Source organism: Lampris incognitus, chromosome 15, assembly GCF_029633865.1.
Source record: "Lampris incognitus isolate fLamInc1 chromosome 15, fLamInc1.hap2, whole genome shotgun sequence".
NCBI classification, from domain to species: domain Eukaryota; kingdom Metazoa; phylum Chordata; class Actinopteri; order Lampriformes; family Lampridae; genus Lampris; species Lampris incognitus.
In genome coordinates, this window is record NC_079225.1 from 25,655,032 (window position 1) to 25,678,127 (window position 23,096).

The 23,096-nt window shown below is 44.9% G+C and overlaps 1 protein-coding gene across 1 annotated transcript in view; it reads left to right on the forward strand.

Moving 5' to 3' along the window:
- itsn2a (intersectin 2a) overlaps positions 1 to 23,096 on the forward strand; it is a 42,755-nt gene that overhangs the window by 17,634 nt on the left and 2,025 nt on the right. The window contains 18 exon segments of the mRNA XM_056294294.1: positions 1,705 to 2,110; positions 4,117 to 4,168; positions 4,171 to 4,297; positions 4,553 to 4,631; positions 5,923 to 6,161; positions 6,678 to 6,718; positions 6,899 to 7,065; positions 7,253 to 7,286; positions 10,198 to 10,319; positions 11,327 to 11,423; positions 11,763 to 11,954; positions 17,654 to 17,775; positions 17,985 to 18,091; positions 19,890 to 20,073; positions 20,280 to 20,378; positions 20,856 to 21,023; positions 22,350 to 22,571; positions 22,906 to 23,027. Of these exon segments, the coding sequence (XP_056150269.1) occupies positions 1,705 to 2,110; positions 4,117 to 4,168; positions 4,171 to 4,297; positions 4,553 to 4,631; positions 5,923 to 6,161; positions 6,678 to 6,718; positions 6,899 to 7,065; positions 7,253 to 7,286; positions 10,198 to 10,319; positions 11,327 to 11,423; positions 11,763 to 11,954; positions 17,654 to 17,775; positions 17,985 to 18,091; positions 19,890 to 20,073; positions 20,280 to 20,378; positions 20,856 to 21,023; positions 22,350 to 22,571; positions 22,906 to 23,027 (2,580 nt within the window).

Below are 23,096 nucleotides of genomic sequence, written 5' to 3' on the forward strand. Positions count from 1 at the left end.
AGGGAAGGTCTACAAGATGGTTGTGAGACCAGCTATGTTATATGGTTTGGAGACAGTGACACTGACGAAAAGACAGGAGGAGGAGCTGGAGGTAGCAGAGTTGAAGATTCCAAGATTTTCATTGGGAGTGATGAAGAAGGATAGGATTAGGAACGAGTATATTAGAGGGACAGCTCAAGTTGGACTGTTTGGAGGCAAAGCAAGAGAGGCAAGAGATGGTTTGGACATGTGTGGAGGAGAGATGCTGAGTATATTGGGAGAAGGATGCTGAATATGGAGCTGCCAGGAAAGAGGAAAAGAGGAAGGCCAAAGAGGAGCTTTATGGATGTGGTGAGGGAGGACATGCAGGTGGCTGGTGTGACAGAGGAAGATGCAGAAGACAGGAAGAAATGGAAATGGATGATCCACTGTGGCGACCCCTAATGGGAGCAGCCGAAAGTAGTAGTAGTAGAAGATTATTTATGCAGTTAAATAGTGCCAATTTATTTTTATATGACACAATTACCTGACTACAATCACTACTGCCATGATCACTGGAAAGTGGGCATGACGCCCCTTATAAATGTGCTTCAGTTACCACCAGCTCTCTGAAGACGCCAATAACTTTCACTCTAACTGCGTGTGGCTATTAGCACTGGTTGTGAGTTGGACTTCTTTTGCAATGAGGTGTTGTAGTAGTATCCACGAGTAGTAATATGTTACATTCGTTATCATGCGAACCGCTGCGCCAATTCATGGCCAATAGGGAAACTCCCACTTCCGTGTTCACCAGTGACGTTGTTGCTCGGCCGACCAATCGTGCTACTTCAGTGAGGTCGTTGGTCGCCGCTAGCTGGAACTCAGCCGTCTGACCAATGGTGAAACACCATCACTCACTCGGCTAAGTAGGAGTCCAGCCAAAAAATTGTTTAATCTGAGTTTCAGCAATTGATGTAATATCTGTAGCTAAAGGTCTCTAAAGAGTGAGTTCTGTTGTATTTACTTGATAGCCTCAACCACTTAGCGTCTTCACTGCCTGTCCTTTTCCTTCACCTTTTGCTGCCACGCTGACGACATCAAACACAATGTGCCGTGTCATTCCTCCCTAGAAAGTCATACCCGACAGTCACCATTAAAATGAGCAACTACAAAAACATTCATGATTTGGATAGGCTAAGGATAGCTACTGTCTTAGATACTGTATGCCAGCAACAGAAAGTTTTAAAAAAGACACTGGTTTGTGTGGAAATCTTACAGATTGTAACTCAAAAGCAGGAGCAGGTAACTTTTTTGTTTTAACATGTCATCATGAAATTCATTTCGGTTGCATAGTGTGATGGCTAGGGGAGAATGACACAATTGGCATACAGATCAGTTCCCTAAAAGCCTTGTTTTGACTATGCATTTTGTCTGCCACCGGGCACGAAACCTCCCAGGAAATATAGCTTTCCTTACGGCAGTTATTTCCTGTTTTGGAATTCAATCAATGATAAATAGCAACATATAGAAACTTTACACTACCTCTTATTGGAACATATCTCTTCTGCAGGAGTCTTTTGAGCTACAGCTTGTAAATAAATGTATGTATCTTGTTGCTATGCTATGAGGAAGAAAAAAATGCCCCATGGTTTTGTCTTTGCGACAATCGATGTAAAAGATGTTGCTGTAATCCCAAGTTACCTGGTGCCACTTTAAGGCTAATTGTTTTGTGTTTACTATATACAGACAGGCACAGCTAGAAAAAGAGAGGAGAGAACAGGAACAGAGGGAACAAGAAAGGAAGGAGAGGGAGGAGGAAGAAGCTCGGCAGAGGAGACTCCTGGAGGAGCAGAGGGCCAAACAGAGGGAGGAGGAGGAGAGGGAGGCTCAGGCTCGCCTCCTTGCGGCCCAGCTAAAGGCACAGGAGGAAGAGAAGAGACGGAGGGAGGAGGAAGAGGAACGGCACAGGCAGGAGGAGGAGAGGAAACGGAGAGAGGAAGAGGAGGAGGAGAGGAAACACAGAGAGAGGGGAGGACAGCATCCTTCGTTGACCGCAAAGCGTTCTTCCAACCTGAGCACCTACAGAGCCCTGTACCCCTTTGTAGCCCGCAATGCAGATGAGCTGAGCCTGGAGGCAGATTGTCTCATTGAGGTATGGGACACACACACACACACACTCACACACTCACACACACACACACTCACACACACACACACACACACACACACACACACACACACACACACACACACACACACATGCAAACAGACAGAAGAACACACAGCTCACACACTCATTCAGAATACTCACTTTCACCGCCCATGTTTTATACCAAATGTTTTCATTATCTTAATGCTGAAGTTCATTTTTGACAATCCACTGTGAAGTCTTTTACACCCCAGTGGATTGTAGCATAGGGGTGGGATGATATGAAAATTTCATGTCACGATTATCCTGCACAACATAATTGCGATTCACGATATTATCCCGATAAGCATCAAAATATGCTTCAAACTCTTAAAATGGCACTAAAACATACTGGAATCACTTTACCTTACATTTTGTTAAGAAACCGATATTTTTATTGCATCACAGATAGGACACATCTTTTTTTTAGTCTACTACTACTTTCAGATGATCCTGTTAGGGGTCGTCACAGTGGATCGTCTGTTTCCATTTCTTCCTGTCCTCTGCATCTTCCTCTGTCACATCAGCCACCTGCATGTCCTCTCTCACCACATCCATAAACCTCCTCTTTGGCCTTCCTCTTTTTCTCTTCCCTGGCAGCTCCATATTCAGCATCCTTCTCCCAATATACCCAGCATCCCTCCTCCACACATGTCCAAACCATCTCAATCTTGCCCCTCTTGCTTTGTCTCCAAACCCTCCAACCTGAGCTGTCCCTCTAATATACTCGTTCCTAATCCTGTCCTTCTTTGTTCTTTAGTTTTTTTCTTCTTCTTCGTACACATCTTTTTTTTAGTGAACATCCTTTTTAGTGAAAAACAAACAAGGACAGTGGCATGGTGGCGCAGTGGTTAGCGCGGTCACCTCACAGCAAGAAGGTCCTGGGTTCAAACCCTTGGGTAGTCCAACCTTGTGGGTCATCCCAGGTCGTCTTCTGTGTGGAGTTTGTATGTTCACCCCATGGTTTCCTCCGGGTGCTCCTGTTTCCTCCCACAGCCCAAAGACATGTAGTTCAGGTGAATCAGCCATACTAAATTGTCCATAGATGTGAATGTGGCGGCCCTGTGATGGACTGGTGGCCTGCCCAGGGTGTCTGCCCGTCTGCCGTCCAATGACTGCTGGGATAGGCTCCAGCATCCCACAACCCCAATTGAGATAAGCAGATTGGATAATGGATGGATGGACAAACAAGGACAGATTCAGGCCTTGACCACACGTATATGGATATTTTTCAAAACAGATATTTTCCCTCTCCATTCAAAAAAAAAATCTCTGTTTTAGTGACCTAAAACGCTGTTTGCATGTGGATGAGAGGCCAAAACGTAGAGGAAAATTTTTATTTTGCAAAATATCCGTATTAGTGCATCAGACTCTCGCCAACCTAGCAGGTAATCACAATGACGACTTGCTCTCCTGCAGCCAACAAAACCTCCTCCACTGTCACATTCATCATACTGGGCTCCGGCGGGACTATCTGGTTCCCATGATGGATGGAGACAGAGGTAGCATCTCGGAAGATGCCGTTTCTCTGCAAACAACCAGCATAAAAAAATGACAGGACAGTCACCAATCAGCCAATAAACAGACAAAAAAAGATTAACTGATCATGCAGAAAAGGGAGATGGGACAAAAAAGCAGGGAAGAAAATCTCCAAAGTTAGAAACATTTCTGAGTGTAGTCCAAAGTCCGTGCCAAACAATTCCTCACCACCACACACCTGGAACTCCCAGCATGCAGAGAGAGAGAGAGAGAGAGAGAGAGAGAGAGAGAGAGAGAGAGAGAGAGAGAGAGAGAGAGAGAGAGAGAGAGAGAGAGAGAGAGAGAGAGAGAGAGAGAGAGAGAGAGAGAGAGAGAGAGAGAGAGAGAGAGAGAATATCCTATGTCCTTTCCCTATTGTAGCATATGAGTATTACTCGGGGCATTCAGTAAAAGTGTGTGTGTGTGTGTTTTTTTTTTTTTTCATAATGCAGGTGGATGAGCAGACAGTGGGAGAGCCCGGCTGGCTGTGTGGGAGTTACGGCGGAAACAGGGATGGTTCCCGCAGAGCTACGCAGAGAAATGTCCTGCCCCTCCCATCTCTCAGACCGCCCCGTCTCTCCCAGGAACTGCTCCGCTGACCCCTTCCTGCCCACCGCACCCTCCCAGCACAGGGTGAGATCCTGCCATTTTGTCTGTGTTGCTCCGAGGCCACAATACTGATCATGTTTTTTGTGTCCACACCCAAGTTTTCCCACCCTCTTAACTGTGCTTAGTGTAGCGACTGTTCACTGAGTTGTGAGACAGTCTGCAAATGAAAAAAAAATCCAATAAACTTGAGCTTGAATAATTTTGGGTGCAGATTCCGTTTGGTAATCTGTGGGTTTATTGCTTTCATCCCTCACAGTTTATTGCTCTCCCTTTACCCAGAATCCCACACGGGGAGGGGACAAGCCCAGGAATAAACACCAATGCCAGCACCGCTCCCCCGATATCGGACTCCTCAAAAGTAAGGAAAGAAAAAAAAATCCCTTCTCCCTCAGATTTAACTGCAAGTCAAGACAAGCATGGCTTCAGCCCTGACTGACTTCACTATACAAAACCTGACAAGTGTGAACGGATGAGAAAAAACATTTTCTGTGTCCCGCTTGAGTCAGACATTGTGCACAGACTGATCTGATTGGGGGAAGTGCCTGTGCCTGATAGTGAAATCAACTTGGGACCTGCTCCGTTTTTAGCCTTGATTTATTTTACCCTCTCATCAACATTTACAAATCTGACTAGGGAAAAAAAAAGGTAAAAGATCAAAATCAATTCCAATTCTTAGAGGAGCTTAAGAAGTTAACCCTTTAAGTACGAGGTCATGACTGTCAGACTGTGTATGGAATATTGATCAGGTCTCAGATCTGCCGTGGGAAAATGATAAGGAGATAAACAGGAAGACTGGTGTGCCTGGTTTAGGATTCACCATGACAAGGCGGAGGTTCTGTTTCAGTCTGCTGGGTTTCTTGTAACATCTGCAGTTATGCCTGACTTTCTGAGCTAGCCAATGGCACCAAGACTGTGGGCAACGAATTAGGTTCACTCACAGCTGCTGAAATAGACATACACACACACACTCACAATGATGACACAAGCATCACTGTATAATTTTAGCATCAGTCTCTATTGGGAGGGCCGCTCTGTCTTTGGAACACACACACACACACAACGTCCTTTTCCAGTGGGCAGTATCAGTGGGTCTGTGGTTTGTAGGTCATATCTGCCAGTCAAAAAGAAGTGATTGAGGTTATAGCCGCACATCTCTACAGCGTTATCCTTCATCTTGAAGTTCAAAATTGGTAGTGTGGAAATCGATTTCCGCACTATTGATTTTACTTCAAATGACAAATTGAGGAATTAATTGATTTGATAATGATTTCATTCAATGACTCATTGGTTTCCTCCCACAGTCCAAAGACATGCAGGTCAGGTGAATAGGCCGTACTAAATTGTCCCTTGGTGTGAATGTGTGTGTGTGTGTGTGTGTGTGTGTGTGTGTGTGTGTGTGTGTGTGTGTGTGTGTGTGTGTGTGTGTGTGTGTGTGTGTGTGTCTGTCGGCCCTGTGATGGACTGGAAGCCTGTCCATGGTGTCTCCCTGCCTGCCGCCCAATGACTGCTGGGATAGGCTCCAGCATCCCCGCAACCCTAATTTGGATAAGCGGCTTGGATGATGGATGGATGGATGGATGGATGATTTCATCTATTTGTTCGATCTCTCATCTCATTTTTTTTCCCCCACCACCTTGTCTCCTCTCCAGCCCCGGTCCTCTGTTGTTCTACGGGCTCACGCTGTTTCATCGTGGTCGGCCACCCAGGACACCCTCCTCAACCTGTCGTCCAGCGGTGGTGATGTCATCACTGCGCTGCTGAGCTTCTCCCAGGGCGACATCATCACTGTGCTGCAGCAAAGAGAAGACTGGTGGCTAGGACAACTGAATGGGACACAGGGGTGGTTCCCCAAAGGTTACGTCACTCTGGAGCCAGGCGGCAATACAGAGTAGGAAGACCCTAAAACCGACACACATCAGGAATAAAAAAAAACATGTTTGCCCCAACACATGGACATAGACGCCTTTAAAGGTCGCCTGAAATTAAAAATGTATTTACCTCTTTTATCTGCACTTAACTCTATATTCCAGAAATAAGTTTAAAAAATTGTTTCATTTTTGTGTTAATAAGAATAATGTTTTTCGCTTCCTGACAAACCCAATATTTTTTTTTGTAGCGAGCATCCACTAATAAAAATGCCCAATGAACTGGGAACGAGATTGGTAGAAGATGAGTGATCTGCTGCCACCAAATTGAAACTAGCCAATAGCATACGGGCATCCATGTTCTTAGAAAATATGCCCGGCTGTAATTGGCTGTTAGTCGAAGAAATCTCCCTCCCCTCACCAAATCCCACCCGACTGCTCCGATTTCTTTCCCTGCATGCTGTGCTCTATATGCCGTTTCATTGGGCCTTCAAGTTAAGCATGCGTGTTAATGAGCTTTTTGTCACATTTCATTGCAGAATGGATGCATTTGATGCCTCAGACTCTGCTCAGTTAGAGGGTAAGTATGGCTTTGCTTTAAAAAAAAACCCAAAACATTTCTCATCCTGGGAGACGATGGTTTTTCCTCTCTGCCTAATCACGACATATTTTTGAGGACTACAATTCATCTCTGTTCAGCTGAAAAAGTGGGTGAGGGGTGGGTTATTCCCCTGTGTTTGTTTGTTTTTATCCTCATCAGAGTACGTGGCCCTGTACACCTATGAGAGTCCGGAGGTTGGGGACCTGACATTTGTGGAGGGGGATGTCATCATGGTGACAGAGAGGGAGGGGGAGTGGTGGCGGGGGTGTATCGGGGACCAGGCCGGCGTGTTTCCCTCCAACTACGTCAGACCTGTGGAGCCGGAGGTCAGCGTTTGTAATGCGTTAAAGAGAAGTTGTGTTTTATAGGTGAATTTAAGTCTGACGTAAAGCTACGATAACACTATCATTCTTAATCCTAGATGTACCTGTTATCCATTTACCTGCACACTGGGCTTGTGTTAGATTAGAAATTACAGAGGTGGTCTTTATTCTTACTGTATTTTTTTTTAAGACTGCGAGGTCTGGAGGTCCACCTAAGAAGCCTGGTGAGTACCTGACAAAGACACAAACTCACACCCATGTACGCACACACATACACACACACACACACACACACACACACACATACGCAGCCCTGTTACAGTGGAAACCTCTTACAGTGATCACGGTTATATTGATCAGGCACTTATACTGATCAGACGTCTGAATCCTTCCTATACTAATGACGTTTAAAGGTACCAGTTACTGTGATCAAACGGCACGCTTTAAGTAATAATTTCGGGTCTGTCATGCATGGTAATTTAAAAAAGAAACTATTTCATAGGCATGGTAGTTCAGAAAATCTAATGTTAAAATGTTTAATTCTTTTTTCACTTCCTCCCATGACACTGAACGGCGCTGCTGCCGCTCTGAAAACCTGTCTTCGAAATCATCATATAGCTTAAAATGGCTGAGACATACTTGCATTTTTTGGCTGCGTGTGAGTGTGTTGTCCGCAGCAAATCTTGCAAGCTACTGGACGTCCATCCATCCATCCATTATCCGAACCGCTTATCCTGCTCTCAGGGTCGCAGGGATGCTGGAGCCTATCCCAGTAGTCATTGGGCGGTAGGCGGGGAGACACCCTGGACAAGCCACCAGGCCATCACACAGGGCCCCCCCCCCCCACACCCACACACACACATTCATACCTAGGGACAACTTAGTATGGCCGATTCACCTGACCTAAACAACAGTTTTTGAGGTACACATTTCAATTTAACCAGGCCCGACCCTCCTTAGCTTCCGAGATCGGACCTCCCCATGGCTGCATTGGTTTCCTTCAGGCCTCCGGTTTCCTCCCGCAGTCCAAAGACTTGTAGGTCAGGTGAATCGGCTACTGGACATATCAGCCTAAATTATTTGTGCACCGTTATTACTGTATAATGTATACTGTACAACCTCTCGTGGCTGTGGTGATTCAAAACCTTCAAAAAACATTTGTTCTCACCATCGCTGCCCCTTCTCATTAATAATAGGCCATTGTTATGATAAGTCTCTCTTCATGTGCGTTCCTGTTGATGAAGCAGTGGAGGTAGTTCATATGAAATTACAAGACGACCCAACCCTTAGCAATAGGACCACTCTAAACACTGACCAAGTGTGCCTTCTCCTGAAGCTGTCTTCAGTCCACATACTTCACATATAGTTGGCAGTACTATAGGCAGAAGCATGGGTGTGCTATGGGTTCCTCAGTCTCACCTGTAGTGGCCAACTTGTATATGGAGGAAGTGGAAAAGAGGGCTCTCTGTACTATCCAGGGACACCACCTCGCCATTGGTTCAGATTTGTGGATGACACCAGGGTTAAAATTAAATCTCAGGATGTTCCACATTTCACCGACCACATTAACTCTGTGGACAACCACATCATGTTCATCTGGGAGGATGTGGAAAATGAGGTTAGCCTTCTTACACTGTGAAATTGAAACTGGTGATGGGGAAATTTGATTGTTGCTGTTTACCATAAACCAACACATACTGATCAGTACTTAAGGTTTGACTCTCATCATCCACTGAACCACAAACTAGGAGTCATCAAGACGCTGTACCACCAAGCTGACAATGTCCCCACGGACACAGCAGCCGGGGAAGGGGAGAAATCCCACATTGAACAGGCCCTGGTTAAGTGTGGTTATCCTAACTGGGCGTTTGTCAAAGCCAGGAAGATGCCCAAACAGTGCACCAGCCGATCGAAGAGAGGAGAAGGACAACAGCTGTCTAAGCATAAACCAGTGGTGATTCTGTATGTGGCAGGAGTGTCGAAACAGTTGTGATGTATATTTTCTCAACACTGTGTCTCAGTAGCTTTCAAACTCCAGAACACGCTGTGCCAGAAATTGGTCCACCCCATGGATCAGGTGCCCCAGCACAAACAGCAATATAGTGTACGCTGTTAAGTACCGGGAGGATTCTGTGGCTTGTACATTGGGGAAACCAAACAGATGCTGGCCAAGAGGATGACACAACACAGAAGAGCTAACAAGTCAGGCCAGGACTCTGCAGTCTACACCCATCTACAGGCCAGTGGCCACTCTTTCAAGGATGAGGATGTGCACATCCTTGATAGGGAGGAACGCTGGTTTGAACGGGAAGTCAAAGAGGCCGTCTATGTGAAGAAGGAATGACCATCCCTGAACCCATGGGGGGAGGGGGGGGGGCTAAGAGTACATCTGTTGCCATCTTACAATGCTGTGATTGCAGACTTTCCCCAATCCTCTATGAATATCACACATGGCCATTGAAACTCTAGTTAATACTCACGGCAATTTGCATATTGCAGCGAATTAGGGGGGCAGCCCGGGAACCGCCACAGCCGGGACGCAAACCCGTGTCTCCCACACCACAGGCGACAACGTTAACCAGTCGACTAAAGGGTCTGACCCGTTAGCCAAGGGCCAACGTGTCTACTTATCCGTGCATGTTACAATATGAAACCGATCGTTATTTTCAGTTGTTATGCCACAGTATTGTTTATAAGGGTTGGGATACCTGCGGTCAGCTGAGATTGAGGAAGTCACTTAGATGAGGGATGAAACATACTATAAACGTGTCCAGATGAACTGATTCAATCTTCTTTGATCCTGCACAAAGTATTTGAAGTGGCTGATAATTTGTTACAACACAATAACCGACAGTAGGCTACAGTCTTTCAGTCATTCATTAAAACAGAGAAGCTGTCTGTTTTATTACATTATATTAATTAGATATCAATTTGAATTAATGTCAATTAATACAATTGGCCATACAAAAAAAAAATCTTAACTTCGCTTAAAGAGACCTTTGATCATATCGTGCTGGGCGGATGTGATCACTTTGTAAGTGGTTTCCATTGTATCCTATTAGATGAAGCGTCGCCACTTCTTTTATATTTACTCGGTTTGAAGTTTAGCCTTGGTGACCTCTGTTGGTTCGGCAGAGATTGCACAGGCAGTCACCGCCACCGCGGGCCAGACGCTGCAGCAGCTGAGTTTCTCTCCAGGACAGCTGATCGTGGTCCTGGCCAAGAACTCCACTGGCTGGTGGCTGGGAGAACTGCAGGTCAGTCATCTAAACCATAAAAGCAAACACTCTCTTCATTTAATGGAAATAATGTTTTATTTAAATGGAGAGAGCTTTTACATTTCAGTCTCCAGGGCCCCCATCAGGAATTCATTTCCCCTTAGATGCTGATATGCTGTCCAAGGGTAATGGCCCCCCAGAGCAATGGGTAATCTCTAGCGATATGTCCTGCTCTTCTTCTATCCTCTACCCACTTTGGAAGAAGAAGGTGACGAAGAATATCTGAATCTCCTGCAGCTCATGCCATCTCTGCCTATGTTTTGTCAGAGAAAAAGATTTAAAAGGCTATAGCAAATTCTTTCAAAAATATTGTAGTTTCAGCATATTGAGATCGTTTGTGAAATGACAAAGCAAGGAAACCAAGCATCTCTTTAACCATCAGAGTATATTATATGGCTGCTTGCCAGGAGGGTGAAGATGCAGTCCACTCTCATAATGCGATGGCAGATAATGTGGGAGATGCCAGGCATCTGCAGTCATTATATCTGTGTCTACAGTAGTGTCAGATCAATGAAAAGCTGGAATGGGGTGAACGGGAGGTTACAGGTGTAATGATGATTTGGCACGTGGTCTGATATATTCATCAGGGAGAAGTCGATAAAGCCCCAATGGTCCAGGTTTGTGCTGAGGCTGTAGCTGTGCTTAACCTCTCCCAAGTCTCAGTGGATAGGTAGGCTCTGTAATAAGACAGCTGAGTCGACTCAGGTGAGATATGAACATTGCAGATGTTGCCTCGAAAGTGAATTTGTAGATGGATGAGCTCATCATGAAGCGTAGGCTGTTGTTCATCGGGCCAACATTCAAGAGGCTCTGCCTGCTGTTACTGTTAAGTGAGGCAAGGAGAGGCTGCAGTTTGTACAGTATAGGAGATTTCGACCCGGCATGAATTGGGTGTTGTGGTTGTCAATTAATAATTTAATGAACAACTAAGAATTGAAACAGTATTCAATGGAGGTTTCTGTTTTATCGACTCGTTTCCTCTATAGGCTCGAGGTAAGAAGCGCCAGAGAGGCTGGTTCCACTCCTCCCATGTTAAACTCCTTGGTCCCTCCAGCGGGAAGTCCACTCCAGCTCCTCTGCCAGGTAACATCTGTCATTCTTCAAAACTCTTCTAATGGAGAATACATTTTCTAACTGGGGGGGAGGGGAGGGGGGGGTCAGTGCAAAGTCGTGATACACAGTGCCAATTTTAATACTGCAGCATTTTAGGGGAAATGCTGCAAAATGAGCAGCTGCTCTGAGAAGGTGTGATGTAATGATTATTGTGTTTAATGTAGTTTTCACATTCTATTGTAGATAAGGAAGGATGGAGCCTTATAAGATTGTAGTATTTAATTACAATATTTATCATATATTGATATTTGTAAAATGGCATCATGTTTCTCTCACTCACCGTTAAATCTGCTCCTGAACCCTCCTCAGTGTGTCAAGTCATTGCCATGTACGACTACACGGCAGCCAATCAGGATGAATTAAGCTTCTCCAAGGGTCAACTGATCAGCGTCCTGGACAAGACCAACCCTGATTGGTGGAAAGGAGAGACTAATGGGGTCACAGGCCTCCTGCCGACCAACTATGTCAAGATGACCACAGAATCAGATCCCAGCCAGCAATGTGAGTGGACATTTTGTTTCTCTTTTTTTTAACCGCTGTCAGGAAAATGTTTTGAGCAGGAATATTAAAAAAAACATCACCTTTCTCCAAATCATTAAATACATCTTTCACAAGGGGATTACATACATATTACTATGGGTCATATAAAATAAAAATAAAAAATGAGAAAAAGAAATTATTTCTTGACGGACATTCTGGTTTGTCGCTGCTTATTCTGACCAGTTGAACTCGGTTTGCTGAATACAGGTTCAGCAGATTCCTCATCCATGCCAGAGCATGGTGAGAACCACGGTAAGCAGACGGAGCTGGTTTGGTCAATCACTGGGTGAAATCGTTGAACAGGAAGACACCGCACTTTGAAGGCTCAATCCCTAATGTTGTTTGTGGTTTGGCTAACAGTAAACTGAATAGCATGTGGTAGAAACTTTTGGCATTCGACCTCACACCTGCCATCAAAATGGGCTTTAAAGAGTACCCTGAATGGCCAGCCCCATTTACGAAATACCTGAGTGGTGGGATATTTCTAACTCAGTTAATGCTGTCAGCCTGTTACAACATGGATTAGGCCTTTAAAGTCCCTCTGTCTACCTAACAAACATCTCAAAACAAAAGGCTTGGCTTGTAAAAACCCCACCGGGTTACACTGCAAATTGGAATAAAAAAGATGATTCTTTTGATCACAGAAAGTTGAATCCGTTCATCTGGACACAATGTTTATTGAGAGAGAAACGTTTCATCACTCATCTAAGTGACCTCTTCCCATCCTTATAAACAATACAGTGGCATAATGACAGAAACCAACGGTCGGTCTTGTATGCAAATTACCGTGACCATTAACTAGAGTTACAATGCCCGTGTGTGCTATTCACAGAAGATTGGGGAATGGTTGTAATCACAGCATTGTAAGATGGTGACAGATGTACTCTTAGCCCCCCCCCCCCCCGGTTCAGGGATGGTTGTTCCCTCTTCACATAGATGGCCTCTTTGACTCCCCGTTCAAACCAGCATTCCTCCCGATCAAGGATCCCTGAAAGAGTGGCCAGTGGCCTGTAGATGGGTGTAGAGTGAGGAGTCCTGGCTTGATGTGTTAGCTCTTCTGTGTTGTGCCATCCTCTTGGCCAGCGTCTGTTTGGTTTCCCCAATGTACAAGTCCCGGCAATCCTCCCAGTACTTAACAGCGTATACTTTATTGCTCTGTTTGTGGCGGGGGACCCGATCCTTGGGGGGGGGGGGTTTCTGGCACAGCGTGTTTTGGGGTTTGAAAGCAACTGAGACCTGGTGTTTGGAAAATATGCATCTCAACTGTTCCGACACTCCCGCCACATAACGGAATCACCACTGGTAAACACTTAGGCAGCTGTTGTCCTTCTTCTCTCTTCGATCGGCCGGTGCACTGGTTGGGCATCTTCCTGGCTTTGACAAACGCCCATTTAGGATAACCACACTTAACCAGGGCCTGTTTTATGTCAGATTTCTCCCCTTCCCTGGCCACTGAGTCAGTGGGGACTTTATCAGCTTGGTGGTCCAGCGTTCTGATGACTCCTAGTTTGTGCCCCAGTGGATGATGAGTCAAATCTTTCAAGGATGAGGATGTGCACATCCTTGATAGGGAGGAATGCTGATTTGAACGGGGGGTCAAATGTGAAGAGGGAACAACCTTCCCTAAAACCGGGGGGTGGGGGGGGTGCTAAGATTACATCTGCCGCCATCTTACAATGCTGTGATTACAACCATTCCCCAATTCTCTGTAAATAGTACACATGGCCATTGTAACTCTAGTTAATGGTCACAGCAATTTGCAGTCAGTTGAGACTGAAGAGGTCTCTTAGATGAGTGATGAAAAGTTTCTGTCAATGAATGTTGTGTCCAGATGAACTGATTCAACTTTCGGACATTTCGTTACCCGGATTACCCGGATTATTGAGCATGCATAAACACTGATTCCTTTGAATTTAAAAAATAAAACGGGCTCAGCTTTCTGTGATTCTCATTCTGCACATGTGAATTTCATTTCGACTGGGATCATTTCTGATAGGCTTTTGAAATCTACACAACGTTCAGGCTGAGCTTAGAGATTGAACATTGGGAAAATAAAGACATCAGAGGATCAATAGAGGAGGGCTTTAAAATGTAGTATTTTGTGATTTTCCATGATGCATATTAGTTATATTACACCACATGATACAGTTTTTGTATAATGATTTGGTTTGGGTTTGATTCTGCTCACATGTACACTTAGTTTACATGCACATGTTTGGACTGAATACATCTCAGGGCCCGGTCCCACCTAGAGGTGTGTGTGTGTGTGTGTGTGTGTGTGTGTGTGTGTGCGTGTGTGCGTGTGTGCGTGTGTGCGTGTGTGTGTGTGTGTGTGTGCGTGTGTGTGCGTGTGTGTGCGTGTGTGCGTGTGCGTGTGTTTGTGTTTCAATTAGTATTCTTGGCTTGCAAGGTGTCCTTCCAACAGTGGATATCTGTTAACTGGAGTGAATACACTGAATTATTTAATTAAGGGAAATTCAATAAAGCTACAAACACAGACCCAATGAAATTTTAATTACAAGAGATGTGTACTGACTTTTACTCATAGCCAGTTACACACAATGTCAGCTTCTCATTATGAGAAATGTGTCAGAGTTATCATGCTCCAGCTCAAACGATGATTAACAACATTTTACATTTGTAAAATTACACAATTAATGCACCTGCATGTCAGCCCTGTTGAGTTTAAACATTCATATTAAAACTATATTAATGTCTGCTGTCTTTCCCTCTCTTCCGTCTATCCCTCCATCATTTCACTGATGTTCCCTTCCCATTCCTCCGCTACATCTTTTGTTTGTTTCCTCCGTAGGACAGTAATGCTGGCTTTCCTTTCTCCTCCTCTCCCTCCTCCTCTTCCTCACCCCTCTCCCTGAGCCAATCAGTGCTCAGTTTGCCCTGTTGCATCAGGAAGCCCAGCAGCCGACAGGAACGGCCCTACTCTGCGCTTTTTCGCCTCACACGTGTTCAGGACTGTGGTGCTCTGGGCTCCTCAGTGTATTTTTTTTCCCGGTCTTACCTGTTCTGGTTTTTTTGTTTCTCCTATTTTAAGTACTTCTTTAACATTTCTTTCCTTCTATCTTCTCTTTGTATTTCATCTATTTCTCCCTGTTTATCCCCCTTTAGGCCTGTGTTCACATTTATTACTACATTTACTACTACATGTCTGAGCTTAAATCCAATCTTACATTGCCAATGATGTTATTTTCTGACGTTGGCTAAGCTTTTTATGCTAAAGACATAACTATCCAACCAGCCAGCTAGCTAGCTGGGTGGTTAAACATCAATACGTTTTCATTAGGGATGCACTTGATGATGCATTTTTGGTATAATGAACCTTGTATTTAATTAATGGTGGGAAAAAAACCCAATTCTATCTCAATAATTTTGCCCATTGACCCCAAACTCATGGTGTAAACCTGCACAATTCAGCAAAAATAATCGATTGAATCGGTACTCGGTATCAGCCGTTACTCAAAGATTTATATTCACAATCGTTATCGGCAATGAAAAAGTGATATTGGTCCATCCTTAATTTTCTTTTTTTTTCGGATTTTTTCCCCTTTTTTCTCCTCAATTGTACCCGGCCAATTACTCCACTCTTCCGAGCCATCCCAGTCACTGCTCCACCCCATCTGCGGATCCGGGGAGGGCTGTAGACTACCACATGCCTCCTCCGATACACGTGGAGTCGCCAGCTGCTTCTTTTCAGCTGACAGTGAGACGTTTCACCAGGGGGACGTAGCACGTGGGAGGATCACGATATTCCCCCCAGTTCCCCCTCCCCCCCGAACAGGTGCCCCGACCAACCAGAGGAGGCGTTAGTGCAGCGACCAGGACACATACACACATCCGGCTCCCCCACCCACAGATACTGTAGGGACGCCCGACCAAACCGGAGGTAACATGGGGATTCGAACTGCCGATCCCCATGTTGGTAGGCAACAGAATAAACCGCTACTCTACACGGATGCCCCAGCCTTAATTTTCTTTACATCCTTTTCAGTGTTTTTTTTATTATTCTTTTTTATCTGTTGCCTTTATCCACCATCATTTTTCATTATAAAACACCATATAGGAACTAATGTTGTGCATTGTGTATCCGTTTCATGTGGAGCCCACGGACAAGCTCCCTAGTGAGTTGTTTGCTTAAGTAGCCACGCCTACGCATCATAGCACATTTGCATAATTTTGAGCCTTTTTCATCTTTCCCTCGTCTCCTCACGTGGTGTCGCCCCGTCACTGTTTGTCGCGTTTGCCGATGACGTCTCCACATGTCGCTAGCGGGCATTGGAAATGACTGACTTCCTGTTGCTTACGGATATTTAGAAGTAATAGATGTGAATGCCCGATCAGTCTCTCCTCTTTAACCTTTCTGTGGCCATGTTATTTTCCTGAACTAACTTATTAACATATTAACCAGAGGCAGCTGGACATGATATGGGTTTAAGCCTTTATCCCTTTGCTTTAGTGTCAGAGGCATGTGATATTTAGTTTTGCTTAGGATGAATTAAAATGCAGTCTTAACAGTTCAGTTACAGACTAACCCTTTTATTCTAATGTGAACTAGCACCCGGACTGCTGAAGTCATTTAGTTTTCTAAGTCAAAGCTTTAAGACATTTTTAACTGGGTTTGTCATTCTTGCACTAACAACATGAAACATTGCTGCGATGGACCAATGTAAAGATTTTAGCTGATGATTCACTCTGTTACGTTGCTGTTTGCCTGAATTATAATGATTATGATTTTTATAATTTAATTCGGTTCTGACGCACACTTCTACACAGGATTGTTTTCAAGTCGTTTGATTAATGATGAGACACATGTAGAATTGAAGTGGAATATCACCAGCAAAAGTAAAAGCAGCAGATAGCATACCAATGCATAAAGGTAGATCGCAAAACATAATGCCACACCTGCCGAAACTCACCCCCAAGTTTAAAACAGCTGGAACCTCAAAAAGACACGGACATTCAGCCGAGGGTGGTCCGTTGCCCTCCAGGTCTTCCACTTCATTTTCCCTTCAGGCTTTGGCAGGTTCTCTCATCCGCACCTATGCAATCATCCGGAGTGTGTGCTGCACCATCAAAAGTGCTTACTTCTTTTCAATCCATTGTTCTTGGCAGCAGCATTAGCTACCAGGTATTAGTATTAGCGATAGCATTGCCTGACATGCTCTGTAAGTTCATGTACTGCAATTCAATGTGCCTCTCTCTGGTCTGTGCATAAGATGTACATAAAATATCACAGAGCTGTTAATAAAGAGATTTTAACATGATTTATGCAATACTGACTGTGACTGTAAAGATTCATATTCATAACATGGCTTTCCAGATCCCCTATCTGCCCCGACCTACACACACAGATTTTCAAGGGAAAAAGCTCACATACTTGCATGTGTTTGCTATGCACCTACAATTATGTGCATGTATGTGTATTTGCACCTGGTGTGTGTGTGTGTGTGTGTGTGTGTGCTGTGTGTGTGTGTGTGTGTGCGTGCGTGCGTGCGTGCGTGCGTGCGTGCGTGCGTGCGTGCGTGCGTGCGTGCGTGCGTACGTGTGTGTGCGTGCGTGCGTGTGTGTGTGTGTGTGTGTGTGTGTGCTTGCATACATAATTATAAATATGCACGAGTGGGTTCATGCATGCTTGTGCACAATAGGGTGTGCTGATCTAATGACCTTAGACACGATGACGCCCCAGGAGAGGAAGAGGCAGGGTTATATCCATGAGCTCATCCAGACTGAAGAGATCTACCTGGATGACCTGGAACTGGTGCTGGAGGTAGAACCCCCCCCCCCACACACACACACACACACACACACACAGACACACACACACACACACACACACACACATTTTGTGTTTGTTGTGTGTGTGTTTGTGTGCCTACTCACAAATCACCAACTCTTATCTTGGCTTTCAAAGTTCCAGCATTGTTTTATAATGCACATTTTGTCATTTCTCTCTGTCTCTGCCTGGGTGTCTCTCAGGTCTTCCACAAGCCCATGTCAGAGTCAGGCCGTCTAACAGAGGCTGAGATGGGAGTGATATTTGTTAACTGGAAGGAGCTGATCATGTGTAACACCAAACTGCTCAAGTAGGCACGACACACCACGTTGATCATTCCGTTTAATGCTTTTGGTCTATTGGACTTCTTGAAAATACTTTATTACGTGTATTGGAAATATAAGAAACAATAATGAATGACTGTCTAGAACAGTCTAGAACAAAATGGGCGAACAAGTCTAGAACAGGTCTAGAACAGAATGAACAGGCGTTTATTGTCCTGGTTCATTTGAACGTGAGCAAGCACCCCCCAATCTTCGATTTTACTCTATACTGGCTCTTAGTGGCTGAAGGGAGAAACTGCACCCAAAGGGGGGAAAATATATATCTATATCAAGATAAGGTATTCCTTAGAGTCAAGTCAAGTCACTTTTATTTGTATAGCCCAATATCACAAATTTTCCTCAGGGGCCCATATTATGGTATTTCCCAGTTTAATGTATTCATTTTAGTGGCCTACTTACAAACATTTGAATGTTTTTTTATGGTCAAAAGGCACCCAGTTACAGCTGTACAAGCTGTGTGCAGCACCTCATGCTCATGTTTTTAAACAAAAAAAACAAAACAAAAAAATGGACATGTTATACATCAAAAATGTTCAGTGTTTTCTGCTGGTACCAGGGTCGAAGCAATCTGACCTTTACTTTTGACGCTATGACCCATGCTGCAGCCAGGGGTACACTTCCGATCAGGGGATACATACCTTTGCGCGGCACCGGCTTCCGCTCTATCAATCTTTGTAAGAGGCACCCCACCTCTGGTCTGCCTAGCTTTGTTTTAGGGTGGGCCAAACATGCCAGTAGGCGGGCATTATGAAATTGTGTTACATAGTGATGTAATAAGTAACCGAAGAAAAAGCTGAACTACAAATGAGGCGTTTCAGGCAGTTCAGGAGTGATGTTTCATGTCGGACAGAATGACTCCCTTTGGCATGGACTTTGGGCTTTGTAACTCTGCAGACATTTTACACACACCTCCCAGCTATATAACATACTAAAGGAAAGGAGGGAAACCCAAAAAGCATAATATGGGCTTTTTTGGGGGGGGGGGTTCCTACTATTTTACAAATCGATATAACTACTGTATGTCCATGCAACACATCTTTGAAATTTTTTTCCACTAAAGTTTGGCTTCAACAAAAGACTTTTGGTTTCCAGTGCCCCACACTCATCTCCAATAAAACAGGTTGTTTGCGGGGGGGGGGCACTACCACAATAACAGCATTATTTATGAGTCGCTACTCTGATTGGCTGGGAGTATTTCTGGCCCCACCCTCCCTCTTGACAGAAATGCTAGCTGTTTAATCAGAAGGTACCTTGCTCTCATCACGGGTGGCCCCATGCAAAATCTGGTTGATTGTCCCCAGTGTGACATCACCTTAAGGGGCAATTCTGAATGTCTTGTTCAAATGATGCTATTTTCTCATGTAAAAAAACAAAACAAAACTGGTTAAACAGAGATGTTAATTAAGTGCTGCGAGTGCCAGAAAACCGTACTCCTCGCTTACAGAAAATCCATCCCAGTACTAGAAAAATCTTGTTTTCCGTAACACCCCCCCCCCCTCCTTGAAGAGACTGCCAAGGTTGATTTCTGTCATAATATAATCTGTAAACACCACCAGAGGAGCAAATGTTATATTATTTGGCATTAAAGGGACCAAGTGGTTTCCAAAATCCATTTTCTACCCTGGCTTTTCTGGTCAGCATGTTTTTGGCATGTTTGTGACTGACACGTGGGCAACTGCTATAAGATAAGAGGATGGGGAACAGTGTCTGTGTGAATGTATGTGTCTGCTTTGCGTCTAAAACCAAAACTCTCGTGTGTCCCAGGGCCTTGCGTGTGCGTAAAAAGACCGGTGGAGATAACATGCCGGTCCAGCTGATAGGTGACCTATTGGCCGCGGAGCTAGCCCACATGCAGCCCTACATCCGCTTCTGCTCCTGCCAGCTCAACGCTGCTGCCCTGGTCCAGAGCAAGACTGACAACCAGCCTGACTTTAAGGATTTCCTCAAGGTACTGACTGAATCATGAGGAAGACTATTCTGCACAGGGATCCCTCTCTATATCCCTGTCATTACCTCCCTGTGTGGATTCAAAGCCTTTATTGTGCAGGTCAGTTAGGCAATGCAAAATGAAAACTAGTAGATAAGTTTTATGCTGGTGGTTTACTCCTCCCCCCCCCCCTCTCTCTCTCTATTTGTCTCTTCCTATATGAGCAGAAGATAGCCACTAACTACCGGTGCAAAGGAATGCCCTTGTCCAGCTTTCTCCTTAAGCCCATGCAGAGGATCACACGCTATCCTCTGCTTATAAAGAATGTAAGTGGGGTTTTCACTTTTTACACATGTTAACAAGTACACACTAATACACAAATACTCTTGTAAAGAAATAACAAGGACTCTTTTTTTCGTTGATTTAAATGCATCTGTTCTCAGAGTCTCAACTGGTAAGTGCATCATCGTGCTCTATACATAAAAACTGGTTGCTTGATAGTAAAATTTTTCTTTTAGTGAGTGAGTAATCCAATCATCCTGAGGGGTTTTTTTTTAATTGGGACAATGGGAGGGCTTGGGGAGAAATAGGAGGAGAAAAAAAATAGGCGGATTCAGTCCAGCACCAGCATACATGTGACCCAAGAACTGGCAGACGTAATTGCTCGACTACTGTGTCTCCAAGTGCCATAGGCTAATTATTTCAAAAACAAAGCCCGCCTGGTTTCTTACATTGATTTTATGATTGCAAACAGAGATTTTCCACCCTTTCTCCTCTCACTCTATCTCCCCTCCCTTTTTCAGATCCTGGAGCATACACCTGAGGGCCACACGGACCGCGGCCCCCTGAGGGAGGCCCTGGAGCGGGCAGAGGAGCTATGCTCCCAGGTCAACGAGGGCGTGAGGGAAAAGGAGAACTCGGACAGGCTGGAATGGATACAGACACATATCCAATGTGAAGGGCTCATAGAGGTACATGTATATACACTGATAAGCCGAAACATTATGTTCACTTGCCTAATATGCTGTTGGTCCTCCGTGTACCGCCAAAACAGCACCGACCCGCCAAGGCATGGACTCTACAAGACCCCTGAAAGTGTCCTGTGGTATCTGGCAACTAAACATTAGCATCAATTCCTTCAAGTCCTGTAAGTTGCGAGGTGGAGCTGTTTTGGATCGGACTTGTCGATCTAGCACATCCCACAGATGCCCAATCTGATTGAGATCTGGAGAACTGAGGCCAAGGCAACACCTTGAACACATCATCATGTTCCTCAAACCATTCCTGAACAATGTGTTTAGTGTGGCAGGGTGCATTATTCTGCTGAAAGAGGCCACTGCCATCAGAGAATACCATTACCATGAAGGGATGTACCTGGTCTGCAATGATGTTTAGGTAGGCGGCATGTGTCAAATTGACATCCACATGAATGGCTGGACCCAGGGTTTCCCAGCAGAACATTTCCCAGAGCATCACACTCCCACTATCGGCTCGTTATCTTCCCACAGTGCATCCTGGTGCCATCACTTCCCCAGGTAAACGGCGTACACGTACACGGCCATCCTCATGATCTAAAAGAAAACGGGACTCATTGGACCAGGCAACCTTCTTCCACTGCTCCAAGGTCCAGTTCAAACACTCGTATGCCCATTGTAGGCACTGTTGATGGTGGACAGGGGTCATCATGGGCACTGTGACCGGTCTCCGGCTACACAACCCCATACGCAGCAGGGTGCGATGCACTGTTTGTTATGACACATTCCTCCCATAACCATCATTAAAATTTTCTGTGACTTGTGCCACAGTAGACTTTCTGTCAGTTCGGACCAGATAGGATAGCCTTTGCTGCCTTCTCGCGTCAGTGAGCCTTGGGCGCTCAACACCCTGTCACCGGTTTGTGGTTTTTCCTCGGACCACTGTCGGTAGGTACTCACCGCTGCTGACCAGGAGCACCCCACAAGCCTTGCTGTTTCAGAGATGTTCTGACCCAGTCATCTGGCCATTACAATTTGGCCATTGTCAAAGTCACTCAGGTCTTTACTCCTGCCCATTTCTCCTGCATCCAACATGTTGACTATGAGAACTGATTGTTCTCTTACCATCTAATCCACCCAGACCTTGATATGTGCCCTTGTTTGGAGATGATCAACGTTATTCGGTTCACCTGTGAGTGGTTATAATGTTTTGGCTCATCAGTGTATACAGAGATGAAGTTTTAATCAGTATATTTTTTTTCTTTTTTTTTTAGCTTAACTATCCCTGCCCAACTGTCCCTCTCCTTCCTTCACTTTCTGCAGCACCTGGTCTTCAACTCACTGACCAACTGTCTCGGGCCTCGTAAGTTGCTCCACAGCGGCCGGCTGCAAAAGAATAAGAGCAGCAAGGAGCTGTGGGCCTTCCTCTTCAACGACTTCCTCCTCCTCACGCACAGCGCCAAACCCTTTTCCTCCTCCTCTCCATCGGGGTCAGACAAGCTCTTCAGTCCCAAGACCAACATCCAGCTCAAGATGTATAAGACGGTGAGCACGGAACCAGTAAGATTCCCTCTTTGTCGTTGATGTGTTTTGTGTGGCATCAAACGAATGTAAACACCAGCGTGCACATTCTCATTTCATTTTTTTTCCGGTATGAGGTAGAAATGTAGGGCTTTTTTTCTTTGTTTTTAAGCAAATCAAAAGGGATTTTTGTGGAGAAGTAGGAAGGAATTTCTGTTTTCTAATAGAAATCTCTTATACATAGTATATGCTGTATATGGATTCAATTAATTCACTACTTTACTGTGTAAACTATTTCATTATCTTTTTCCCCCCTCTGCGTATGTCACTAACTATCCATCACCTTGTTAATCTCTAGCCCCTGTTTCTGAATGAAGTTCTGGTGAAGATGCCGGCTGACCCATCCAGTGATGAGCCACTGTTCCACATCTCGCATATTGACCGTGTCTACACACTCAAGACCGAGACCTTGAACGAGAGGTATAAAAGAGATACCTAAAACTGAATCAAGCAATACACAGTATTGTGTGTGCACCATATACTGTTTAT